Here is a 19,403-nt window from a genome sequence, read left to right on the forward strand (position 1 = left end):
TGATGGTTTGCACTGGAGAGGGATTCTCCCTGATCTTCTCCTTGATGTACTGGACTGTCTCCACTCTGCTGTGAGATCTGATTCCTGTCTGAGTCAGTATTCCTCGTAAGAGAGTCTGATTGGACTCCAGTGAGAGACCCAGAAGGAACCGGAGGAAAAGGTCCAGGTGTCCATTCTCACTCTGTAAGGCCTTGTCCACTGCAGAATTCAGGAACTCTGACATGGTGGATGCTCTGAAGATCACAGAGAGATCAGTGGAACTCTGTTCTGGTTCATCTCTGCTGATGAAGGAGAGTAATGTGTATAAAGCAGCTAGAAACTCCTGGACACTCAGGTGGACAAAGCTGAACACCTTCCCCAGGTGCAGCCCAAACTCCTCTCTGAAGATCTGGGTACAGACCACAGGCAGAGACACTTCACATGGGCCAAGGCCGTTTAAGCAGCCTAGCTCTGCTGGCCATTGAGAGGACACTAGTCGAGTTCCTGGAAAAGACACCTTGTTGGTACGACAGGGTCACAGATCATTTTCTTGAAAAGGAACGGAGGGTAGAATTTACGTATAAATAAACCGACACATTTTATGATGTAGGCCGAAACTGAGCTTCCCCTCCTTGAAAGACCAGCATCCGCCACTGGTTTATACAGTATCACCAAGCAAGAGCTGAAGGTGCTGGGAAATAGTTTTTGTGAGTTCTATTGGTTGCTACCAGGTATCACGTCAGAAACCTAAACAGTCTACTAAAAGACCATACCTACTATAACGTATTCATTTGTACGTAGTTGATATATTGACAAAATGCGGTATTACAAGCAGAACAACAGATGGTCTCGACGCACATGGCGCCGGTGTTGCCATGGTGCTGATTATTTGTTGGTGAAGGTTCAAAGGTAAAAGGCTGACTTTGTGACGCTGACTTGTGGGTTTCTAAATTCATCGGTAAAACAAGTAATAGTTTTGCACCTTATACAAGCTAATGGTTTCATCCTTGAGTTCATTCCACATCTAGCTTTAGCTTTAGCTCAACTAACACCTCGAATGTCGCTACTCTAAGCCGTAAATCATGTGTTTCTAGACGTGCTTGTATGTTTTGTCGTAGCATATGGCGAGTAGCCGAGTAGTTGTCTGACCCTTAATGAAATGCCCAGTGATGCAGATTGACTGATTTGTCGCTGGCCTAACATGTATTAGTATTAATAAACTATAAAACATCCAGCTACGTCCAAATCTCTAGCTTTTATAATGAAATCTCTTAATGAGTTCATAGGCAAGTAAACGTTCCCAGTTATCATATGTTAGCCAGCTAGCTAGCTACCATTCTGAACACCGTAGTTCTGGTCACATGCATCAACAATAGCTATATGTGGTGTTTTTGATGCTGTTTTACTGGACAGAATGAACATGTTGCGTGATTTAGCAAACCAGCACCAGCATAAACCAGTGTAGATCATGGAATTCATTATGCCCTAAACAGTTATTTCTAATTATTATTATTACTTATCTTTATATATAAATGACATATCACAGGTTTATTTTAAATCTGTAATAAAAAACCTTTTTGGCTATGGGCTATGTAAGGTATGTTAACTCAAAGTTCAGATTTAAAGTACCCCTTACTGTGCATCTTTTTAGATCTTGTGAAATTAAGATGAAATGCAGTCTTTCGTACCTAAGTATTTTTCAAAAAATGTATATAATTAAGTTATTTGGAGAGGATGGCACGAAAACAAGACTCCAAAGCAAAATTAAATGAACTTCTGGAACGAGGAAAGAGAATGGCTGGCATGCATCATGTACAATCGGTGAGTTGCAAACTCTGATTATGTCATAAATACACCTATACTCTGGCTGTACTGTAATATTAACATTGAGGCAAATATTTTCCCATCAGAAAAAAAAGAAGAAAACTGCAAAAGACGTCCAGTGGCGAAGAAGGGACAGCAGTGACCGAATAGTGCCCCAGCGTATGAGGTTTTCTCATTCCAGTGGAAAAGGCCAGTTTTTGCTGTATAAATAACTATCTGTTTTACTTAAATATACTTATGTTTTTAATGTACAGTTTCTATGTATAGTCATACAGCTGAATTTTACACACTGGTTCTAATAATAAACCAAATGTGTTGTAAACAATATAGTTTAAAAAAAGAACAGATTTATTTATTAACTTATTTATTTAGATTTTTAAAAAAGTAATCTTGGGTTTTCAATTGCTTTAGGATCTACCAGACCAATGGAGGATGCCCTGCCTGCAGAGATTATGCTAGAAGACCTGTCGAGTCATGGCAAGTAGATAACGTGTATATATATATATATGTATATTCAGCATGTATGTTATATATGTCAACATTGTGTGTGTGTGTGTGTGTGTGTGTTTTTCTCATCTTCCAACAGTTTTAAAATTAGTTTCATTTTAGACCACTTTCAAAAATATTCTTAGAAATGAGTACATCATTTTGGAATAAAACTTCTTATGAGATCCTGTTTGCTTTTTTTGTTTTCACATTCGAATTACACTTCTTTTAACTTACTAAATATTGTTGTGTGTGTTTGTTTGTATGTTTTTATATATATATATATATATAAAGATGTCCACCTCCAACAGCTGCAGACAGTCTTGGAAACAATGAATCCAGAGGTAGAAGAGAGCATGAAGGCACCTTCAACATCTTCTGACTGGAGTTTAAGACGTTCTGTTTCTAGAGAAAGATGGAATGCTTCTAGGGCCATACTTCTGGATGACATGCTTGTGGCTGAAAACACATCACTGCAGAAGTGCTGTCACTGTGGTGAGCAGGAGTCTGTCGTTCGATGTCCTGACTGTTTACCAAATTATTACTTGTGTCCTGACTGTGACTTAGCAGTCCACAAGACGTATGTTATGCACAATCGAGAAGTTAAGATCAGAGGCTTTTACCAGGCCATTCCTCCCACATCATGTGCTGTGAAGCTTCACAATGACCGTGTTATTCTGCATGAACAAGGTAAGAACACATTTATTTTTCATATTTGTTGTTCTCTTCATATATTGCTTATAGCTTAGATATTGGTCTGGTACTGGAAAGTGGGCTAACAAACACAAATGTGACAAGTTCTCATGCCAGAAACATAAACAGTCTACTAAAATACCATATGTACTACAGTGTATCCATTTGTACACGGTTGTTGCTGTGTGCCCCTGGACAACATGTGGTATTTTATCCATAACTCCAGATGGTTGAGACGGGCATGTTTGGATTTAATTTACTTTATTTAATGTTTAATAGGAACAATTTATTAAGTTATAATTCTCTTCTGCAGCACGTCTCTTGCCTACACCTGTGCCACGCCGTATTCGTACATGTGAAGATTCACATATCACTGTCGGTGCAGGACGATCAATCATCTTGATCACCATCAATGGTATCAGAATATTTTATACACACATTCGTCAAGTTCCATGTACAACATTATTTTACAGAGTCACAATTGTGATTTCTCCTTGTTTGCAGGGAGGTATGATTTTTCACTTCCTTGTATGAGTTGCAGCTTTTGCAAAAGCTGCTGGGTACCGGAGGTGAAGGACCTTCTCCTAGCCAGATACTGGCCAGCTACTGTCAATTTCCAAACAGTGTATGCCATAGATGTATTTTCATCTTATGAGGAAATGAAGACGTCAGCTCCGGCATTGTCTAGGCTGGCCTTTGTGAGAATGTTGGAACAAAGGTCCTTGTACTATGGGAGGGTAAATCCATTTTTGCAATACTATCTACATATACTAATGATGTTTTTTTATATAGCTATTCAAGAAGTTGTTATCCTGTGAAAGTGAATGTGCCTCATGTTTTTTCAGGTTGGAAAGATTTGCCCTGATACTTTTCAAAGAAGTTTCTTAGAATATTCATACAGTCAGTTTGAAAAAGAGAAAATGTGTGCAAAAGAACATTTTGTTTGTCCTGCTTGCACTCCGGACATGCTGGCTGTCTGTGTTGATGGCAACCGGAAACATTATCGTTTTCGTAAATCAAAAGGGTTTGTGTGGGTTTATTTATTTATTTTATTACAGATTTTGTTTTATAGGTTTTGTTGTATGAATAATCATTCTTACTCATGCCTTTCCTCTTAGTATTGATGAACGGGCACATTATGCAGGAGTCTTTCTAGCAAAAGATGAGGATGTGTCAGTTTTTGTGGACTACATAAGAGCCCAAATAACACATGTAATTATAAGCAATGTGTACTTTTGGTTTTTATTTTGGCTTCTTTTCATTGGAATAATCAGTGCAGTTTCTGGCTAACCTTCATTTTTATTGGTTTTAGACACAAGGTAGTGCCACTTGTGGGACATCCACCTGGGCTGCAGCAAAAGAATGTTCTCAGCGGTCAAGCTCAAAATTAGATGAAGAAGGCATAGAGGTGGCTGTCTGTCGGCATGGTGTGCTTCTCAAGGGCTTCAACATGTTCAGGGGAGAGATATTTGCCTACCCAATGTTTCTGCAGAAAGAGCTTGCGTCTTCCAGAAACGTTAGCTTGTTTTGCACAGATGTAATGTGTAGGTATTGGCCTTATCTCCAGCGTGTCACAGGACATTTTCCGGAGCTGAGTTCACTCACTGGGATGAAGCCATTCCTATCTGTGCTCCATGCAAAGGCTCATGACTGGAAGTGTGAGGTTTGTATGCAGTTATAAAAGTGTCATATTAAATACATTTCTTCACATTTACACAGTTTCTGTTTACTATTCATATCAACCTAATAAAAGCTATACAGCATGATCATGTACTGTATATTTATATATAAAAACTAACTGTTATTAGTCATTGCTCCATGGTTTAGATTATTTGGGGTGGAAGAAATCAAGAAGGATCCGGAACCACCATTGGAGAAGAGGTTGAACAAGTCAACAGTTTCTTGTCTCGTGTGGCTCTCACTACCAAATATATGACAAAAGCAGGTATTCATGTATATACTATAATTATACTATTTGTAAAATGTAGCATTGCATTATTTCATGCCTAATTCAGATAATATTGTTGAAAAAAGCTGTTAAGTAGCACAGAATTTGGTTTAACCAGTAGCTACCAATTAAGTAGTTTTTTATATAAAAATGTGAATTGCATAAGAAATGCAGGTACCCAATCTATTTGAATTTAAATTAATTAATGACATTTGTAATTATTTTTACAGCAAGAAACGATATGTTTACACTGCAAGCAATGGGCTGGAATTCCAGGAAAGTTGAGAGCTTGCACAGGGCATTGTCTCAGATACAGAAAGGTATTTAAAAGAAAATAAATGAAAATGTTGTATATTAAATTTGCTCACCGACATGTTTCTATAAGCTTGTGGTTTTGGCTGTGAATTCTAGACCAAGCAGAGAGCAAAGGCTGAGGCAGATAGTCTGCAGTCTTTTATGGTGGACCTCAACTGTAGTGTGGAACTACGGGATCAGTGGGTTGCAGATGTCAAACAGTGGGCCCTAACCGGTGAGGATCTCAAACTGGATTCCTGACAGTCTCAAATATAGAGGGTTTACTAAAGTTACTTTTGAAATTCTGAATGTTTTAACAGTAACAGATGCAGCTCCAGGCAGTCCACAGGAGTCGCAGAAGATCATTGAGGGGTTGTTTGGAAGTCTTCGTGAAAAGAAACACAACCTCTACAGACAAAATGGTAAACAACCCCTTTGTCATAGACACATCACATATTGCTGTAAGTCTTACCTCTGGTGATGTGGCAATCAATCAGTAAGTTAATATTGTTCTTGTAAAGGATACATTGTACGATGTGTTGACCTTTTCACCCCATGTTCTATTAATTTCACTTTGCTAAGTTCCAGATTGTCAAAATATATATTTGAATGGCATAGATTGCTAAATATTTTTGCAAGGTAGTTCCAGTCGATACATCGATGCACACCCACATGCAGACATCATACAATGTGGGAATTTAAGGATAAAATCAAACAAGTGAATCTGTTAAGTGTTTCAAACAACACAGGCCAGATAGGCCAGAGTTTACTAGCTGTGAGGCAATGGTTTTGTTGTCCTTCAGCTTTTAGGACATTTTGTAATGGAAGTAAATTAATAAAATATGACCTTGTAGTTAAACTAAGTGCCTGGGATGAGTAACAGCTAATCTGACATTAATTCATAATTGTAGAATTGTTTCTATTGCTCATGACTTTGTATCTATTCATTAGACAGCAACAAACAAAGACAAAAAAAGAGAAGGCATCTTTCCAAAGTGAAGGCAAAGCTATTGGAGGCTATACACCAATACAACCCTGCAGTCCCTAATGCTGAAAAGATTGATGTCCTTGCAGCAAGTGATCCAGATGAAAATGTGGTCTGGCCTTGGGAGATGTTACCCAATGGTATGTATGAACTACAAAGGGCTCCTGTGTAGTAAATTGGACCTGATGAACATTTGATATTTATGGATACATCGTAAGTTACATGCTTTTAAAATACTGTAGACACATGTTTGAACAGCAGTCCAACAGTAACACTGACAGTATCACTGACACTGGTGAGTTGTGAGCTATCAGTCGTCCTTTTGTTAGTGTTCACTGCAGAAAGGGTAGCATAGGAATATAGGAGAGCTAAACTGCACAGATGTTTAAATTATACACCAACCGTTATGTTTTGCTTTTTTTTTTTACAAAGTTTAAATAATAGTCTACAGGAATTTTAAACATGGCATTTTCACATTTACACAATTTCCATTTCTTGTTTAGCACATAGGGGAAAACTAAACTATAAAATGTGCCATAATGTTTACAAAGGCCACATTTTACAATTTGCATTCACTAAATAATAAATAATTGTTTGTTAGTATGTAGACATGTGCCTTCTGTTAAGGGTGTGCATTTCTTACATTTGTTTTTTAAATATTTGTCTAAGGGTGCCCATATTTTGGTACACTACTGTATATAATATACCTACAGGGCACATGTTTTCATTAAAGTGACCTGTGTGTGTGTGTGTGTGTGTGTGTGTGTGTGTGTGTGTGTGTGTGTGTGTGTGTGTGCTGTGTTACAGACACTGTTGGATTGAGCAGTAGAAGAAAGATTTTTGACAAAGTCATGCTTGTCAGTCGGGCTTCAGGAAGAAGAGAGCATTCTGATAAAAGAAATGACTCAACACTGTCTCTACCTTCGAGGAATTTCACAGAGTTTGAAACTCCTAATTCAACAAACAAACGAAGACCTCGAGAAAGACAGTAAGACTGTTAAATACACATTGTTATTAATTACTGTATTTACAATTGTGGTTCATTGTACTTCTCTGCAACATTGTAAAATGTTATGTCTAAGAATTGCTCTTTCCAAATAACCATAGGCCGCTCAAAAATGGTAAATTTTTTATATGTATTTATGTAATTTCGATTCATGTGCTATCATTGCTATTAATCTTTTAGTGTTATTATTTTTCAGTAAATTTGATTGTAAAGCTGTCTCTTGTACATGTACACCATTAATCTGCACTTCTAACTCTATAAGTCCATAATGGTAAATTCAGCATTTCATGTAGCCTACTCACTATTGGTGCTGGATTAATTTGACCAGATGAGGTTGTGTAATTTGTCAGCAGTTCATTGGCCAATTGGTACAGGATAATGTCTTTTGTGTATTTCTCCAAAATTCTTCAAATTAAATAACAATAGCTGTCTCTTTTAGCGTGTTTTGCTATTATTTTAGCATAAAGTTCAGTGGAAATGGACTGCTGCTACAGTGGGTGCTTTATATTCAGTCAGTTACAGAATACCATTCATTCCACATTTATTACTGTCAGACTCTAAACACTACACACACTGCATATTATGCATTCATACGGATTAATTCATAATTTGTTGAAGATTAAGGAAACATTAAATGGAGCATACACCAAAAATGTATTGTTTACACAATGAATAACAGTCAATGACTGAGACACTTGTTTTTGTTGATGTCATCATTTTCCAGTAGTGATTGTATTGAACGTGAGTATCAGCATGTAGAAACATTTTTGATAAATTAGGTTTAAATAATGAAGGCTTTCATTCTCTAAGATGGAGTCAAGAGGGATAAATCACAGATGATGAAAAAGAGAGATTGATACATGATAGGACTGTTTCTTGTGTCTCGTGGGCTTTCCAGATGGGCTGTCTAAGGAAGGATGTCAAGGACTGCTTGCTTCTCTTTTATTCAAACTGGAAAAGGTAGAGTCATTGCAAGCGGAAGTCAAACAAACATACAACCAGATTGTTGCAGGAGACTCAACTATTTTTGCTGAAGAGGAGGTGGTGCTGGAGGATGAAGATGGAAGTGTAGAGTCAGACGACAGTGAGGATGGTGTGTAGAAGCAGAAGGGACACCATAACTCTGCCTTTGTTTATTTTTTAATACACTTAAGAACAATACATTGGCCCAATGCTGACGTAGTTATTACTTTTCTAACTGTTGTGCTTTGAAGAGCTCTTTTTTAATTCCTTTCCTTATGTATCAGTGGGTTTATGCAAATTAGGAAGTAGATGTTCTAAATAATAGTCCTAATACAGGTATTAGTACGCATTTTCCTTGCTTTGTCGTGTAATCCATTGTTACTTGGGTAACCATTTCTGATCCTGGAAATCTATCGCCACCAAGAGTCTCCACCATGGCCTTCGTTACCTGTAACATGCGTGTGTCTATGTAAATTCCTAAAATACATATAGAGCAATATTGTTTCCTTCAGATTTAATATTTTGGTGTAGACAGTAGATGTGCTAACAAATGTCTGATTAGAAGTACTAGCACCTGCTTTACATTTGAGGAGTTGATTTTTTTTTCTGTGCTGTTTTGACTACTCCTTGCCTAATAATAATAAAAGAATGATGAGTTACTGGGCTGGATCAGGTGATGTTGCAGCAGGGAATGTAATACTTGTAATCACTAAGTAGCTGTTTGTATGTCCTTATTTTAAAGTGAAATAAAATGTGCTATTTTTGTACATGTGGAATTTGCAGTTGCAGTCTATTGTCTTACATGTAGAGTCCTTTAGTACAGGTACAGTATGAACACTTCAGCATATACTTAATTGGCCTTAGGTAGAATGTACAGCAGTGTTCATCGCTGTGGTCTAAAATATTTTTATTAGAATTTTAAAAGCCACTGTACGCAATAAATATGAAATGGCCAAGTGTAACTTTTTTTAAGTAAATGGGAATTACGTCCGTGATTATTTTGGTTCCTTGCTGATAGTAAATTGAGAAATGCTGGTTTCTGTAAAAAATCCTCTATCAATGTAGTTTATGTGCTCAGTAAATCGACCAATCAGCCCCTTTATGACCTGGATTTTATGTGTTGGGGACACGGAGTAGTAAAATCTACAGAGCAGTATGTGCTATATATTGCAGAGATAACATTACTCAAAAACGGGAAATGTAATTGTTTTATTTATTTTTTTGTTAGGTTTTGTTTTCCTGATAATAGTCTCAGCTACAGACGCTCCGCACACATCTCATACTTCAGTGCGTTAATCTAACTTCACTGTCAGGATTCTGCCAGCTGCATTCTGACTGGATCTGATTGGCTCTCTTCCGTGTATTGTCGTGTCCTGGTTCTTGTACTGGTCGGGCGTGAATCAAAGACTCCTCCTACATGTCGTGCCAACATAGCGACTTGTAATTGGTCCTTTTGGGTGTCAGTCGAAAGATACCAGACTCTCCCAACAGTGTCTGGCGAATCTATTTTGACATTAATATGTAGTTTAACGCCAGCTTGTGCACAACTAAAATATAGAGAGGTGACTAAAAAACATTCATGGTAGACACTACTTTTAACAAATAAATTACTTTCTGAGTTATTTTGTTTTATGATGTGATCAGTTATATTAATTAGTGTGACCAGACGTCCTCTTTTACCTGGACATGTCCTCTTTTTTAGACTTAAAAAAATGTCCGGGTGGAATTTCACAAACGTCCGGGATGTTGTTTTTCTAGAGTTTACATAGAACTTCGAGAAGCGTTTCGTTCACAAACTAGTCCCGCCCTCCCCTACTCCGATTGGTTCGCTTGAGTGAGAAGGGGGCGTGGTGAAGGAGCCTAAAATCTTCTGATTGGACGGTCTGACTGTAGCGCTACCGTTATTGGTCGATAACCTTCTCTGTGAACATTTAATTGGTCAGTCTGCACGTCAGTAGTCCTTGTTTACGTCAGGCAAAGCTCATGTACCCACCCTCATCTCGAGCAGCTATGACGAAACGGAAATGTAAGTTCTCGGATGAATTAAAAAAGAAATTCCCATGTTTTCCCATGTGTAGCAAAGAAAGGTGTAAAGGACCTAAAAGCACACATAAGTTCAGCTAAACATACAGCGGCAGTGAGGGGCGAGAGCTCATCACTACCCCCCCTCCCCCTCGACACGTGTCCTCTTTTTCACCATCTCAGATCTGGTCACCCTCTATTAACACATACATTAATACAGTGGACATTCATCTTTATCTCAAAATGCTTGTATGAAGATATAATGATCTCTTTCATGTTTACCTACCACAAGAGGAACCTTCTAGAAGGACTTATGTACAGAAACAATTTTGAAATAAATACAGAATAAATCTGAAACGTGTGTTGATTTGGTCTCAGAGGTGGTGTCTCTCTAACCAGATGCTGTATGAAAAAAATCATATTTTATAGTATGAATTACCTTCCAATAGAAACACTGAGCTCTGTAGAAACATACAAGGGTGTATAATACCTGCTTCTGTAAAGCTACAATACCTGATAGAAAACATAAGTGGAACTGTGACAGAATTACACCTTTATGAACATTTACATGAAATTTCATTCTTTACATTTCCCTCCACATTCACGGGCTGAAAAGTTTGGACAGTTAAAGGATCAGCAGTTTCATGGGCAGGTGTCCAATTCCCTATTGAACGACTAATTAAGGAGACAAAGGGTCTATGGTTGATGTGAAGAGACAAGTATGGAGAAGGAAAGTAAGGGTTCTTGATCCAAAGTGTACCACATATGTGAAGCATAGTGAAGTATTATGGGATGGGTATCTATAACTGCCAATAGAACTTGTTCTCTGTCGTTTATTGAAGTGACTGACAGAGGTAGTGCAATGAATTCTGAAGTGTATATATTTTGCTCAGATTTAGTTAAATGCTCCAAGACTGATAGGACAGTGCTTCTTAGTACAGGTGAATAATGACCCAAAACATGATGCACAACTGACCCAAGCCCTTCACGAGGTAACGGCATGTTCTTTGACGGCCGAGTCAGTCATCTGACCTAGAGCATGCTTTTCAGTTACAGAAGACATAACAGAAAGCAGACTCAAACAATGAAGCAAGAAATGATGGCGACTGCAATAAAGGCCTGACCAATCATCTTAAGGGAGTGAACTCAACATTTAGTTGTCTATGGGTTCCAGACTTCAGGCAGTCACTCGCTACAAAGGATCTGCATTTAAATATAATAAGTAGAATAAAATCCCAAATAAGCCTCGTACAATGAAATATATTTGTGGATATAGTTATGGATTTCATAACAGAAAAATCATAGTAATCTGATCTACATAAATGTACCCCCTGCAGTCACTGCACATAAATCATGAATTCTTGATCAGAAGTGTGGCCTGTCCTCAACCTGATTGTTTCCTGCTGTAAAATGTGATAAAATTACAGATGGGTGATGGCTAAGCGTGGGATGTTCTATAACCAAGTATTTACAAACACTTGTTCTGCACGATTGTCTTTGGTTTCCTCCCCTTTTTCAGAAACTTACCAACATTTCATTGGGGGGAAAAAAGAATTGTACCACAGTACATAGTGGAGCACTGCTGCTGTGTGTGTGCTGGTCATAACGTAGTCCTTCTTCAGTGGCCATAGGACACTGGTGGCTGCATATTGCTGGTTCTGTGTTTGAGAATGAACCCCCATTCTGAATGTTGAAGAGCAGGGTAACAATATGCAGAGAAATATATGGACTACAAAAAACTTTATTATACGTATTTATCATGTAAATCAATTAGATCCTCAATAAGAGAATGTATGTGTATCAATTATGTTCATTCAAAATAAAGGTTTGGAATATCTCTCCCCAACTCTATAAATGTATGCACTGTGATTGTCTCTTTCTATTGGTGAAGATATCATTGTTAGAATTTGTGTAGACCACATGTATTCTTATTACATTCTTTTGAGAAGCTCTATTTCTCAACATTATCACATATTGTGATTATAATTTCAGAGAGTCCAGTCTCTGTGGAAGAGGACAGGGTCATGAGGCGATCTAAAAAGATGTGTCTTAATAATTGGACTTCAGATTTCTCTACAATAGCCTCTAGTTTTCACGCAGCTCACTTCTGGAATCAAAAAGCTGGGGGCCTGGGCCGACTCCAAAACTAGACGAGCCACACGCAGATAAACACAGTAAAACATTTCCACACATTTCTCACCACTACACTATGATCACACATCACATCATTTGTGGGGATTTACTTTCTTTGAGGTGAGACAAAGGATAAATATGTATTAAAAACAATAAAAAAGTATTACTCACCTTTTAAAAGGCCTGAATATAGGTTCTTGATCGTAGCCAATGTGGCTTTCTCCTGCTCCGTCTCCTGCTTTTGGGGACAAATCATGTCAGCTGTGTACCCTACTGTGTTCTTCTTTCTGCGGCCAATTAGAAGCAATGGATAGTAGCCCAGTGTGTGCCACTTATGAAGCTGAAACAAAGAGCAAATACATCAAATTAATTCATTGCTTGTTTTTATGTGATAGCTCATTAAAAATGATTATCCAACAATAATACCGACTTGGGCAACATTTCTATATCTAAACATTTCATTTTTCAAGGCCTGAGAAAACCTAGTTCATGAGATATCAAAAAAATTAACTTTGATTTTATTTTCACACACGTTTTGAATATCTATAAAAACATTCCCCGGTGTCATATATGACATTAGCAAACTACACCAGTGTTTCTCAGATGTAGTCAGTGAAGAGCTACACCCACAAACTCACTTAAAAAGGGATTACAGTGAAATCAGTGAAATGGGTCAATTCAGGTTGAAAACAAAGTCATAAACAATTAGTAATAAGTTATGAAAACTAAAAGTAGAAGTACACATTTTAATTATTAATACATCATTTAAATTTGATTCTTCTTCTTATTATTAATACATTATTAATACATCATTTTAATTTGATTATTATTAATAATAAACGTCTCAAGCTTTTCTCATCCATAACACAAGTTATGAATATTTCATAAAATTATTATTTGAAACAGATGTAAATATGTTAAAGGTGTTGTCTGGACATTTTAGTCCAGAAGTTCTCAGTGTACTGGAGTACCACTAGACTGCACAATTTGTTATTTTCCTGCTCTAAAAACTCAAATCCAGTCCTGGCTGTAGGTTTCTCTGCACAACTTCACACACTCCCTGTCTCAGCACCTGATCTAGTGAACAGGGAGTGTTCTGTATTATATCTATTGGAACACCGAAACTGTGGCAGTGCAGGCGATAGCTGTGCACATTTGAGCGCACTCAGATTGGTCTGATTTTTTTCTGCGGTTAACCCACTACTACGACTACAATCTTATTTATAAAAACGTACGTGGGTCTTAAATCTAGGGCTGTGTAACTGGGATATATGAACGGCACTGAGCGGTCTGAAAATGGTTAGGCTACGTGTGCTTTAAAAGCCTGGGTTTGACTTCACTGTGACGTAGTGATCGCTAGCTGCATTCAGATAAACATTTGGTGCAAGGACGTCTGAAAATGTCTAAAAAGTTAATTCAGAGGCACAAACCCGAACATATCGATAAACAGTGTCACAACTAATCCTATGTCTACACTTCACCGAACACTTTTAAAACTAAAACTAAAGGACTATGTAAACTGAACAGCAGGGTCGACGCATTGCGTAGTTTTGACGCGTTGTTGCTCTTCACCATCTTCTCCGCCCATTTATCGTCATATTTGTTTTCTGCTCGTTCCAGTTTTCTTTTGTGTGGCTGCTTGGCTCCACAACACTTGCACGTTTTGGTTGCCGCGTTTATCGTTGTTTCGCAAGCGATGCACTTTTTTAACGTGGAGCCCTGCATCATTAACTGTTAATTAACGCTACCTGGAAAATTCACTCTGCAGGTGGCAGCTGCTCTTACTCGCGCGAGAAACTAATCTACAATGCGGCATTGTGGGAAATGTAGTGTAGTTTCGCGCACGAGTAAGAGCAGCTGCAACCTGCCGAGTGAATATATGTGTGTGTGTGTGTGTGTGTGTGTGTGTGTGTGTGTGTGTGTGTGTGTGTGTGCTTTTGTATACTGCATTTATTTGTGTTTATACACACGTGGCATATCAGCTGATTGCAAAAATTTTCTAAACACATTTTTCCACTAAAAAAGTTGAATAATCTTCTACTTGAATGCTTTGGTTCATGCAGTTTTCCAAGCGGCCTTAGAGGCTAGGGGGCGCATATCAAGTTAAACGTAGTTAAATGTACGTTTTAGCTGGTGTGGTCTTTTAGTAGCATAGGTACGTTTCAGCCATGATATCAGGTTGATTCAATACCTTTAAGGCTGAGCTGAAATAACCGCTTCAAGGAGGGACAAACACCCTATCGATGCACTTCACGTCAGAGATGTAGGATGAGCAGGTGTCCAGATGACTGCTTTGTGTTCTGCATATAACTATTTATATTGAGCACTACATTCTAGACATAATTGTTCTCATAGAGGAGAAAAAACACCAGCTTCATACACTTTGTGTTCTGTTCAGTACGGTTTACTTACATGTCCTCAAATAACTTTAAGATTGTGAAGTACGTTATTTCTCAGTGACGTTTTTTATGGTGCTACACAGAATAAATGGCTTTGTTACAAGTGACTCTTTATTCTCATCTAGAAAATGTCCTTTGCGCTGGACCGAGCAGGACAGAGCGATGTGCGCGAGCTTGTACTAGAAAATTGAACCCATTTATTGTACATAGTTGTTCCTTATCTTTGTATATATTAATTTTACTGCAGTTTTTATACGTTTCACCCATTCGCTCCTGTTCATAGAGCTACGTTTTCCCCCCAATTACATAAGTATGTATCTTGGCTAAATTATACATAAAGGCAAGGTTAAACTTGACATTTAGTAGATAGTTAATATTGTGTCTCATTAAATAATTACCTAAATAAATTAAATAAATACCTGGCCTTCCAATGGGCCACTGGTGTTATTCAGTATTAAGTAGTTCATAGCCTCAATCGTTTTTATCACAGCCCTCAGTGTTTCAGAAGTAATCCAACTACCCACACACCGATTCTCAGCTGCCTACACTCAACAGTTCTCCAGAAAAAAAGAGCCCACCCTGCTCGGTACTGATTGTTTACACCCGGAGCAGGACGCCATTTAAACTCTGACTTTTAAACCGTAAGACATGAAAGATCTCTTCGGATTCTGGCTTTAAAATCACTTACTGTCTCAGGAGAGGCGCCGGCGAAAAGCTCCTAAAATATAAAGCACTTAAAAAAAACACAAATCCCTTGCCCACCACACCACAATAAACGCACCTTTATTTCCTGCATAATGGTACCGCACTGTTCTGGAGCTCCTGGCGCCCAGGAAATGGACAGGTGTTACGTAAAGTTTTCGTGAATTCAAAACCGAGGGCGTTCAATCCTGAAGGTGAATGAATGCTTGGCCTAAGTGTCTACATCAGTTAAAGCCGTGAATCATCATTCTACTATTTGTAGGATCTAAGATATCTAGTCTTATATTACAGTGGTACAAACCTCTCTAAAATGAGACGAAAACTGCATCTGTGCAGAGGTTAAGAGATACTTTATTAATCCCAGAGGGAACTTTAAGGTTTACCTTCACTACATTTGAACAGGGTAAAAAGTGTACAACATCTGGAACCCACAAAAGTGTCAGATTCCTGCGTAGTGTTTAAAATGAAGACCAGTCCAACACTTTTCTTATGGAGAACTTTAATTTTAATTTTATCATTTCACATGTGAGCCCACTGCGACCCTGAAATGGACAAGCAGATAAGATAATGATGATGATGTGAGTCCATCAACTAAGAGTTAACCTCTCTACCACACGGCCTCCAGTGGATACCGTTTCATTAAACAGTGACAAACAATAGAATATACAATATAATGTTAAATAAAAGGTGATTACAGCGCAATCCATGTAGCTATTAAATGATGCATGAGTTGATTAGACCTGCTGTGTTTTTTATTACTTAGAAAATCAGATGTTATATAATAAACTTCACCCAAACAATGTATTCAGTGGTACCCAGGTGGGCTCTGGGTGTGGAAGGAGGTGTAAGGAGAGACCAGAAAGTGCTAACAAGGACCTGAAAGAGAACCGAGACCATTTTAAAGTTCACTTACAGCGTAAACACAAACAGAACTGACGTTCTACTGCAGCGACTGCCCTTTCAGCCTTACTAACAACAGAGTGTGTCTCATTTAAATTTAACTGTGTGTAACACATCAATAAACATCTTTCAGTAATAACACTGCAGTAATAACAATAAAACCAATGTGGTGCTACATGCATTGTTGTATATTACCCAAACTAGTACGACTTTCAGCATGTTGAAAGATGAACTATTATTTAATCTTCCAATGTTTAAAATCATGTTTAAAGGTTTGGGATCAACATTTGCCACAAAATATTCACCTACATTGAAAAAGATTTAGAAAATAATTCACAAAAACGTCACAGGTTTCACTGGTAGGAAGCTGTACAAAATTAATTTGGCTGCATCCAAAAATAATGTGTTCAAAATATAAATTATTAATATTAAAGGTGACTGCACACATTTGATGGTAATGTAGTTATGAAAAAAGAAAAAAAAACTCTTTAAAAAATTCCTCTGTCAAAGCTAAGGTATTCAGGTCTAGCACGGCAAGATTATACAAGCACTCAACAGTTGTCTCTTTTCACGCAGGTGGACTTGTGAGACTGGTGCTACGTTTGTCAAAATAAACAGGTATGTAACAAACAATCAAATATTCCTTAAATGACTGCACCAACAGATGAAATATAACCAATGTATGTTCTGTCTCACTGTGTAGTGTGTCTCACTGAAAACCTTCTCATTGGACAATTAAGAGAAGAGCAATAGAATGGGTCGAGAGGGACATAGAATCAGTTCAGGGAACAGGGTCGGGGCTGAACACAGGTTTATTGAAAGAAAATGCCTGGGGTGAAAATGGCAATGATGATGACAATGTTTTCATGGACTGCCAAAGTAGTGTGTGTGACAATGAGTTTGATTCCTGCAGCAATGATCTGGCTGGTGTCGATTCAGGGTCTGACACAGAAACGGAATATGACTTGTGTGAAGGACTTGCAAAATGGGCGACTGAGTACCACATCACACACAATGCAGTTAATGCACTGCTACATGTTCTTGGAAAGCATCATCAAACCAAGAGATGCTAGGACACTGTTGGGTACAGTGAGAACCAGTGGTTCTGCAATTCAGAGGAGAACTGGTGGTCAGTGCTATTACTTTGGTGTGTGCACAGATCAATAACACACACTTTACAAAAGTACAAAAGTTTATTGCTGAATAACAAACAGTTAAAACTTCAAGTCAACATTGATGGGCTGCCACTTTTCAAGAGTTCTTCAACACAGCTATGGCCTATTCTTGGAAGTGTTGTCAATTTACCACACCATGAGCCTGTCACAATAGCACTGTTTTGTGGTGCAAGAAAGACTGATTCACCAGGAGAGTTTCTTGATGACTTTGCCTCAGAGATAGTTGAGCTGGAAGATGGTTTTGACTTTGAGGAAGTCAGGCTAACGTTAAAGCTCGCCTCAATGGTTTGCGATGCCCCGGCATGTGCTTTTGTTAAGTGTGTGAAAGGTCACGCTGGGTACCATGGGTGTGAGAAATGCACACAGGAGGGAGTATAAACTGACAATAGAATGACATATCCAAGAAAGGACATGCCACTCAGAACTGATGAAAGTTTCAAAAACAAGACAGATTCAGATCACCACCATGTCATTTTACCTTTAGAAAAGACATCTTTGGGAATGGTCTCAGGGTTCCCTCTTGATTATATGCACCTTGTGTGCCTAGGTGTCATGCGGTGACTTCTTTACCTCTGGCTGAAGTTGGGTCCTCTCACTTGTAGGCGACCTGGTTTTCAGCAAAATCCTTCAACAGAAAGGCTGCCCCCACTTGGAGGAGAAAGAAGTGGGTGTTTGGTATGCTTGGTGTAAAGAGGGAACAGCGCCGTACAGTCTTGCGCCTTGTGAAGAGAAGATCACGGCAGCATCTTGTTCCTATAGTTGTTAAACATGTGCATCCAGGTACTACACTGATCAGTGATGAATGGAGAGCGTACAGAGGTGCTTTGATGGATTTGGGCTATGCACATTTTAGCGTTAATCACTCCCAGTGGATTGTAGATCCCCACACTGGAGCCCATACCTAGCATCTTGAGCGGGCATGGTTGACCTACAAAACAAGAATCTGGAGGCTACGAGGCAACAGGTCAGAGCAAATGCTAAAACAACACCTTTCAATCATTGAGTGGACATACTGGCTAGGTGATAAACATAGACATGGTCCCCTTGGGCGCTTGCTTAAGGATATTAGGCATCAGTTTCCTGTGTAAAGATGGAGGATTCTGAAATTGTGGCCTCTTGTTCTTAAATAGAATAATTGGCTTTAGTTTTTCTAAGAACTTAACAATTAGCCTTTGGTTTTTTCTTTTTGAAATGTATGACTTATTTTACATTATTCAAATGCATAAAGGCAGTCATGTTTTATGTTTGAGAATGTACAGAAGGATTAGACATCATTTCTTTGTTTTAAAATGCAGGCTTTGAATAAGTTCCCTGTGATTTGTGTTTTATTGTTGGGTTTTTTTCACGTGCATAAAGGTACCATTTTTAAGTTTGAGAATGTACAGAAGAATTAGCCATGGTTTCTTGTTTAAAGATGAGTCTTTGTAGCTGCTACAAAACATTTTGTGAGAGTTTACAGGTATTTTCTGTGTAGTACAAGGAATAACTTCTGTGTTCTGAATGACAGATGACGTAAAAATGTAAATAAAAAGTAAAAAATGTTACATTGTCTCTCACTTCATTACCTCATGTTTTGTATTCTAAGAAACATATTTGGAAATAGTATTTTAGCGAATGCTTTACGCTGATAAACACAATGTTAACAGTTATTAGTGCATACTGTAAATTAATGATATATCAATATATTAACTGATGACTTATAAATATGTATTATGTCATGACTTTACTTGGTGGGGCACATTATCATATGTAAATGCAGTAACTAATGACCTGTAGTGGTGTTAAGTAATGAGTGTTAGGGCATTAAGTCATGTATAATTACATCTTGAATTTGGGCATCATCACTGGAAGTTGAAAGTAGATTTTTTTATTTTACATCAACAGTAGCACTTCT

At 38.0% G+C, this 19,403-nt stretch overlaps 2 protein-coding genes across 3 annotated transcripts; both read left to right on the top strand.

Moving 5' to 3' along the window:
• The first annotated feature begins 221 nt into the window (after positions 1-221).
• Positions 222-4,577, top strand: LOC136702811 (uncharacterized). The gene is made up of 10 exons (XM_066677947.1): positions 222-392; positions 590-710; positions 2,215-2,280; positions 2,860-2,979; positions 3,296-3,397; positions 3,487-3,719; positions 3,828-4,006; positions 4,101-4,194; positions 4,295-4,409; positions 4,531-4,577. Exons 1-10 carry the CDS (start codon positions 222-224, stop codon positions 4,575-4,577), a joined length of 1,248 nt encoding a protein of 415 aa, XP_066534044.1.
• Positions 4,556-18,707, top strand: LOC136701758 (uncharacterized). Of its 2 annotated transcripts, XM_066676452.1 has the most exons (9): positions 4,556-4,645; positions 4,810-4,927; positions 5,165-5,250; positions 5,342-5,459; positions 5,545-5,646; positions 6,176-6,349; positions 7,017-7,197; positions 16,911-16,952; positions 18,112-18,707. In XM_066676452.1, the coding sequence occupies exons 1-9, from the start codon at positions 4,592-4,594 to the stop codon at positions 18,197-18,199; spliced, it is 963 nt and encodes a 320-aa protein (XP_066532549.1). In that variant the 5' UTR covers positions 4,556-4,591; the 3' UTR covers positions 18,200-18,707. The 2 variants fall into 2 exon arrangements, with proteins under 2 accessions (XP_066532549.1, XP_066532550.1); XM_066676453.1 differs by lacking the exons at positions 16,911-16,952; positions 18,112-18,707 and adding an exon at positions 8,114-8,905.
• Positions 18,708-19,403: the final 696 nt, after the last annotated feature.

This window comes from Hoplias malabaricus, chromosome 7 (genome assembly GCF_029633855.1).
Source record: "Hoplias malabaricus isolate fHopMal1 chromosome 7, fHopMal1.hap1, whole genome shotgun sequence".
NCBI lineage: Eukaryota > Metazoa > Chordata > Actinopteri > Characiformes > Erythrinidae > Hoplias > Hoplias malabaricus.